The sequence below is a fragment of the Fukomys damarensis genome, unplaced genomic scaffold (assembly GCF_012274545.1).
Source record: "Fukomys damarensis isolate Sample0158 unplaced genomic scaffold, DMR_v1.0_HiC HiC_scaffold_23, whole genome shotgun sequence".
Taxonomy (NCBI): Eukaryota; Metazoa; Chordata; class Mammalia; order Rodentia; family Bathyergidae; genus Fukomys; species Fukomys damarensis.
In genome coordinates this window covers 1,008,587-1,016,576 of record NW_022900935.1, presented here as the reverse complement: position 1 = coordinate 1,016,576, position 7,990 = coordinate 1,008,587, and the positions used below count along the sequence as shown (strand labels likewise).

Sequence of the window (7,990 nt, the reverse complement as noted above, 5' to 3'; positions counted from 1 at the left end):
AAGGGGCTCGGTCCCAATAAGAGAATGCAAATGAAAACAACGCATGTGCACCAGGTCTTCTCTTCAGGGTGAGCGCAGAACTGGGGGGGGGCGCACGGCTGAGCACTGTTGCTGTGGGAAACGCCAGCTAGGGCCTCCCCCAGGGGGTTATTTGCTGGCACTGTGAGAGTGACTGGGAACCAGCCCTGGACCCGGCAGGTGGACCCACAGTCTGCAGAGTGGGGTGGCGGAAGGCACTGGGCAATGCCAGTGATGATGCCGCCCAGACAGGAGGGTGCCAGGTGTGGAAAGGGATGGGCCTCCCAGGGCTGGCTGGGCTGTGGGTTTGCTGTGTTCCGATCCCCTCTGAGAAGATGCTGGCAGGTGCAACAGGATGCTCCCTGTGAGGAGGAGGCCGCCAGCAGGCCGCCATCCACAGCAGCAGAGGCGCAGGCAGGAATGTCTCGGCCCTGCCGACCCCACTGCCTCAGGCTGCCCTCCAGTGCAGTCTTAAGGGGCCCCCCAAAATTCCCAGCGTGGGGTGATGTAACACCATGGGCAGGTGGCCAGCAGCCCCCTCTTTAACCTTCAGTTATCTTCCTATGAAAACTAAATTTACTGACGTAGCACACAGAAAGGAGAAAGAACAGACAGGTGCTCCTCCAGCATCAGAGGGCAGGAAGCCCAGCAGATGCAGACGCGGGCGGAAGGGAGAGCTGCTGCAATGTGGTTTTGGTTCCACCCCCACGAGGAACCCCTGGGGACTTGGGAACAGATTCCTAGGCCTTCCCCAGACCCACTGCCCCAGGATGTCTGTGGTGCCTGTGAGAAAGTCAAATGCCCCTGGGAGATGGCATTTCCTCATTCTGGAGGAACCAGCCCTTTCTCAGCAGAGCTTACACAACAGCCATGCCTCCGCCGGGCACAGGGTACGTGCCTGCGGTCCCTGGTACTGGGACACTGAGGAGGAGTCTGAGACCGGCCTCGGCAACACAGCCAGACCCCATCTCTGAGTAAATCAATGAACAGCGCCACCTCCAACTATAAAAATTACAGTTCAGAAACCACAAATTCTGCAAACAACTTACATGGTTCAGCTCTGAACCGAGCAGAGCGAATGGCCCCTGACTTTCCAGCGGTGTCGGGTGGGCGAGGGTGGCTTCTGAGCCAGCTCCTGATTTCCAGTCTTCCAAGAGCAGCTGAGGGTTCATTTCAAAATGTGGGGCTTCCCCTTGCGAAAAGCTTTCAGTACTTCCTTCTCTCAGATAAAGACTAGAATCCTCATGGTAGCACAGAGGGATCTTGTGGCCTCGTAGTTCCCCCTTCCCACACTTACTTCAGGACACACGGCTTTTTTTAAGTCCTCTGGGCTCACTACGTTCTTCTACCCCAGGGCCTTTTCACATACAGTTCCTCTCCCCTTTATCTGGGTAAGTCCTCCTCATCCTCCATACTCCTTTCCCTTGGAGCCCCGGTGTTGGGCTTTAACCACACCTGTCGCTCTGGGATCCTGGCCCTGTGTCTCCCTCTCCTAGGAGCTTCTGACTGTAGGAGCCATACTTAATGCCACCCATGGCTGCTTCCTCAGTACTGAGGCTCAAGACAATGCTAGTAGAGTGAGAGAGTAATGACAGCAGCAAGCGCTGGGCCAGCCACAGTGGGCTTCCTATTGCTGATGGGCAGCCAGACTCTCCTGGGCTGTGGAACAAAAGCCTGAAGGGTGAACCCCGCCGTAATCACTTTGTCCCGAGTTACGGGGTTACAAGTGACTCATGTTCTTCTTTGTATCAACAAATGTGAACCGTGTCCACACGTCACGAGGCCAGCATGTACGAAGTCTTAGACACACAGCTCCCTCCCTATTCTTTAGGATTTACCCAGGTAGAAGGGCCAATGACCCTTGGTAATTCAAAGGTTTTTGCTGGTTTGCTTATTTTGGCTTCTGGACTTTTACAGTGGATTCTCAGTGGCACAAACAGCACAAACGACCATGGCTTGTTGGCGGCCTGGAGCTTCTCAGGCATGATTGTGAGGTTCGTCAGAGGCCCAACGAGGTCAGCAGGGGACGCGCTGTTCTAGCGAATCTGAGCAATGCTGCCAGGGCTGTGATTGCAGCTCTGCACCACTGGCCTGTCTCCCCTCGCCGCCTCCCCCCTCGACTCCACTCAAGCCAGGGCAGGAGGATGTGCCTACGGGAAGACATAAGATCCCACTGAAAGTCTGTTCACAAAGCGCTTGGCAACCCCTGGGTCCTCCGTTCTCTCGGGAGCCAGGCGAAGCTCGTGTTTCCGGAAATGCGATTGACTCCTTCATTAATCAACGTGCCCATGGCTGATGGCGATGGTTTCCTTCTTAAAGTGCAAAAGCCATTCAGTGGACGACTGTCAAGGAGTGGTGGGGCAATGCCTAGCACAACTGACTTCCTTTTAAGCCACGGAACAGTAAGCAATTATTTTTATACCATAAACGCAACTCAACTTCAGTCTGTGAATATAATCATCATCTTCGTTCGTTCCCTTTTCCAAACAGCTTGTCAGCGTCAATAAATACCTGTCCTGACCCTGTGTGCCCCAGAGGATTCCTCTCAGTCTCACCTTCTGAGGCCGTAATAATAATGGTCACAATGTCGTATACTCAGCACGATGTGCCAGGCACTTTGTGTGCATTTTCTCATTCAATCCCCACAACAACCCTGAAAGGTAAGTGATTTCCAGATGGAGGAAATGAGCTCAGAGTGATTAAGTCGATTGCTTAAAGTCACAAAGCCAGAAAACGGCCTGAAGAGATGCAAGCCCAGATCTGTCTATCCCAAAAGACTGCTTTTAAAAATTATTACATTTTTCCCAACAGCATAGCCAGGTTCAAAACAGACTCCGTTTCCACCTTGACCAGACAGGAAGTAAAATCCACCAATCCCTTATTATGGTAAGAAGAGACTGTAATTCTTTCCTTTGTTTTCCCAGCTTTGTGTACTGAATAAGTTTTTAAAACAGTGTCTGTCTATTAATCTGCAAACAGTTTTTTTTTGAGGGGGAACCAGGGAATGAACTCAGGTCCTTGAGTTTACGAGGCAGGCATGGTGCCACTGAGCTAAATCCCCAGCCCGTTTTTTTTTGTAGTTTTGTGTACTGAATAAATTTTTGCTCCTTGTAGATTCTCATGGGTGAGAATGTTGAATTGTTTTAAAATCTTTTGAGTTTATGATAAACACTCTCAAAAAACTATGACTACATGGGAAACTTTCTCCATTCGATGAGAACATCTCCGAAAGTCCTATAGTTAACATCATATTTAATGACAGAAGACTGAATGTTTTTCTCCAAATTCAGGAACAAGGTAAACATAAGATTTATACTGCTTTCACCATGCCTACTCCACAGAGTACTGGAAGTCCTAGCCAATGCACCATTGCAAGAGAAGAAAGTTAAAGACATACAGATTAAAAAAACACAAATGTGTTTTTCTTTGCAAACATTCTGGTTATTTACATATAAAATCTGAAGAGAGTTACAAAAAGGCTTCTAGAAAGTTCAATTAAGGTTGTAAATTGGCATGTAAGCATACAAAAAACAGTCATATTTTACTTCTATATCCTGGCAATGATCAGGTAGATACCACCATTAAAAGTATAACACTATTTTATAACTAACAAAGTAAGAGAAATGCTTAAGTGTAAATCTAACAAAAATACAGAAGACTTGTCTGCTGAAAGATACACAATCCCAATGAAAGAAATTAAAGACCTATATTAATGAAAAAACATACCATGTTTATGGAATGGAAGACAACACAGTAAGATATCAATTCTTGCCACATTGGTATATAGTTTTTTGTTTTTTTTTTTTTGGTACCCGGAATTGAACTTGGAACCTTGAGCTTATAAGGCAAGCAGTGGCATCACTGAGCTAAATTGTGGGCCTGATATGTATAGTTTTAAAAACAATTCCTATCCAAATCCCAGTGAGATACTTTATAAATATAAAGTTATTCTAAAAAATATGGAAAGGCAAAAAAACTAAAATAAATAAAACAATTTTGCAAAAGAAAAATAAAATGGAGGAATCCCTCTAACTAACATACATGGTCCCAGCACTCAGGAGGCTGAGGCAGGAGGATCGCTGTGAGTTTGAGACCAGCCTGGGCTACAGAGGGAGTTCCATAGTGAACTCTCGACTACATACTGAGACCCTGTCTCAAAAAACAAAACAAAATAATAATAATAAAAATAAAATAAAGTAAAATACATGGCGAGGGCTGGAGGTTTAGCTTAGTGGCACCAGTGCCTGCATGGCAAACGCAAGGAGCTGAGCTCAATCCCTGTTTCTGCAACAAACAAACAAACAAACAAACAAAAAACATGGCTGTAGTAGTTAAGACTATATCACACCAGGGGAGAGACACACAGGTAAGTGTAACAACAGAGGACTCAAAAATATACTTGTGGCTAGGGATTTAGCCCAGTGGTACCCCACAGCAGCCTTGAAAATGCAAGGTCCCGCGTTCAATCCCTGGTAAAAACAAAACAAAACAAGACAAAAAAACTTGTGTAGGAACATAAGTATGGCCAAATGATTTTTGACAAAAGTGAAAAAAAAAAAAGAAAAAAGAAAAGTTCCAAAGCAGTTCAATGGAGGAATAGTGGTCTTTCCAAGAAATGCAGCTGGAACAAGTTGGCTGTATACAGCCGTAAAAATGAACCTTGACCTAAACCTCACATTGTTTACAAAATTAATGCAAAGTGGTCCCCGGATTTGATTACAGAACATAAAATCATAAAACAATTAGAAGAACACAGGAGAAAATCTTCAGGGTGAAAGACGTGGAGAAGTGTCCACAGGTACGAGACCAAGTGAGTCACCCAGAGAAGAGAGTGATAAACTGGACCGCAAGGCAACCAGGTAAAACGTCATCCAAAATGGAAGCTTGTGCTCTGTGACAGACTCAGTTAAGAAGACGAAGACAAGCTACAGACTGGGAGAAAATATCTGCCAGCCATGTAGCTGGCAAAGACCTCGGACCTAGAACATAGAAGGAATTCTCAAGACTCAGGGTAAAAGACTCAAAACTCTGACTAAAATATGGGCCCGAGACAGGAAAAGACTGCAGCAGAGAGGACACGCGAATGTAAACAGCACCGGAACATCATTGGCCATTAGGGAAACGTAAACTAAGATCTGGATGAGACATTGCTACCTGCTAACTACAGCGCCTCAAATAAGAAGTGACAACACTCACTGCTAGGAAAGGGTGCAGAGAAGCTGTGCCCCGCACCCTGCTGGCACTGATACAAGATGGTACGACCACCATGCGTAATCTGGGGTTTTCCTTAGACATCAGGCCCGCACAGGCCACATCCTCCAGCCATCACGCTCCAGACACTGCCCAGAGAAATGAAACTTTATATTCGGTCACAATCCTAGGTGGAACTATTCATAGCAGATGTGCTGGCCCAGAAAAATCCTGCGGGGCGAGGGGCCGGCCCCAGAGAGGTGTCTTCGGCCTCCCTGGAGAGAGGACGACAGGGGAGGGTGCAGAGCGGCTGGGAAGAATTCTCACCTGCAAAACGAGGTCGGAATCCTCATGCCTTCCAATCGTGGTGCTCTCACTGAGGACAAAGAAGCCGTCTGCGCTCTGGAGGCAGGCTTTCATTGTCTCTGCTCTCCCTAGGCAAGATTGTCAGAAAGAATCTGGTTAGAAAAATGCAGCCCTCTTAAGCTCGCAACCATACCAGATTGAGAAGGAGTGAAATAAGCACAGGCTAGGTCCACAGGGAGAGGTCCGGCGGCGAGCCTGACAGCATCAGAATGACAAGTCGCATCCTTTAAGACTGTTTTTTCTACCGGTGGTCTGTCGCATAAAGAGCTTGGATCTGATCACCAAACTTCTTCAATGACTCAGGGAACAAACAAAACTAGCACATGCCGACAACAAAGTGAATCCCGCCTAGCGCCCGCTGTCCCCCTCCCGTTGGACGGAGCTGTCAGGTACACCCCGTGTTCACATCCAACATTCCTAACTCGTACTAGCTCTGTGACCTTGGTGTGCTACTTAGTCTCTCTGGGTGCCTCAGTTTTCTCATCTATAAAATGGGTGTGACGATTCAATGCCTTAATGGGGCCTGGCACCTTTGTACTTCTTTAATTGCTGGTTTTTTGTTTGTTTGAGACAGGGTCTCACTATGTAGTTGAGACTCACCTGGAATTCACTATGTAGCCCAGGCTGGGCTTGAACTCACAGTGATCCTCCTGCCTCAGCCGCCCGAGTGCTGGGATTACAGGCGTGCGCCACCATGCCTGGCTTTATAACTGCTGTTCTTCATTTGGGCTTCTAGAACTTCTATCCAAGGAATCCTTCTACACAGTTTAAAGTGCCAAGAGCCTGTCACTGAGAAAGCAAGCATTACTAAATACTTTCTTTTTCAGTGATGGCATTTTTTCCCATATATTTAGTTAGAATATAAGGGAAGATTTCTAAAGGTAGAGTATCAAGATTGCAGCTTGGCTGTGTGATCAGGATCCGGCACATATTCCCCCTAACGCTTTATTGTGAAAATGTCAAAGATGTGGACAGACTTAAAGGAGTCGACAGTAAACTATGCACTCTCAACCTAGATTTTGCAGTCAGCACTGTGCTATATTTTCCTTACCACGTATCTATCTATACATCTTTTTACATCTCGGTGCAATTCAAAATAAGTTCTGTACATGCTTTTAAAGGCCAACTTTAGGGCCGGGGATTTAGCTCAGTGGTTCCGGAGTCTGACTTGCAAGCGCAAGGACCCGAGTTCGATCGCCGGTACCAAATAAATACATAAAGACCAACTTTAGTGACTTCAAAAGTCCTAAAACATTAACAGTAACTCCTCATACTGAGTTCTGAGTACACGCGTGACATCTGTCTCAACACCATACACGTGTGACATCCTCTTCCTTAATGTCACATCAAAGAGAAGTAGTCCTTTTTTTCTTTTTAACCGAAAAGTCACTAAAATGCAAAGCTGTTGGAGCCCGGGTGAAAACAAAAGTCCTCTAGTGGTGAGAGCGATTCCGGCGGGTTCTGTTTTTCTTTTCTTCTTTTTTTTTTTTCAGCTTTAATTGAGTTTATTGGTACATTTTAGGGACACAGTACAGTTACATTCATCGTTGGGATCTTGTCCCTGTACATGACAGGCCTTGGTTCTCACTTTTTCCCCTTGTCCCTGCCCTCCCTTCACCCCCTCCTCCCCTCCCCGTCTACAACCACTTTATTTCCATCTTTTCATTATGTTCTGCTTTTCATCGACACCTCTCACAGGTGCCAGCCACTGTGTCCCAACTACCCTGGTCGCCATCGGTGCTTCGCAGACAGCGAGGTGAGGTCCCCGGCGCTAAGGGCAGGGAGAGAAAGCTGGGCCTCCGCGCAGAGCCACCAGGTGCAGGGCACATTTGCTTATAAAGATAAGGTCTCTTTCCGGGCAAAGGCGGGCAAAGGCCAGCCGCTAGCAGCCCCTTTAAAAGGTTGGGCTTCCTTGAGCTTGGGACCCCTCAGCAGCCTCCGTGCGGCATCTATTTGGGCTGTTCTGCCCCTCTGCCCCCCAGGGACTGGGACAAGGGGAGCCCACAACACATGGATCTGGTGCCGCCTGCTGTGTCGTCTCTGTGAAGCTGCAAGCGGTAAACTCTCGGAGCCGGCGCAATTCCTGAGTCTGCTCCTTATCCAGCTCCAGCAGGAATCAGTGCAGCCTCCGAGCCTCCCTCACGACTCCCTGCCGCCTTCCCTGCCGTGCCTGTCCCACGAGACAGGCAGGGCAACTCCAAGCCCACTTCCTCAGCTGTCGGGTCAGGCGATGTTCCCGCCCTAATCCCGGCCTCTGAAGCCGCGCTCCCACCGGGACGCAGCAGAAAGCAACCCGACCGCGTAAACCGGGGCAGTTCTTTACTTGATGCCACGGCCGGCGAGTAGAGAGGAAAGCGCTCGGATCCTCTGCCCGGGGCCAGGACGAGTCAGGACCGCACGAACACGGCCCAGCAGC

The 7,990-nt window shown here is 48.0% G+C and overlaps 1 protein-coding gene across 11 annotated transcripts in view; it reads right to left on the bottom strand.

Annotated features, from left to right (window-relative positions):
- Fhad1 (forkhead associated phosphopeptide binding domain 1) overlaps nucleotides 1-7,990 on the bottom strand; it is a 117,639-nt gene that overhangs the window by 106,917 nt on the left and 2,732 nt on the right. For 9 of the 11 annotated variants that reach the window (XM_019205471.1, XM_019205475.1, XM_019205474.1 and 6 more), the window contains exon 2: nucleotides 5,536-5,642. In XM_019205471.1, the coding sequence (XP_019061016.1) occupies nucleotides 5,536-5,642 (107 nt within the window). Of the gene's footprint in view, nucleotides 1-5,535; nucleotides 5,643-6,174; nucleotides 6,205-7,897; nucleotides 7,957-7,990 lie in introns of those variants that run through there. The other 2 variants (XM_019205473.2, XM_010610613.1) reach the window with 2 other exon arrangements.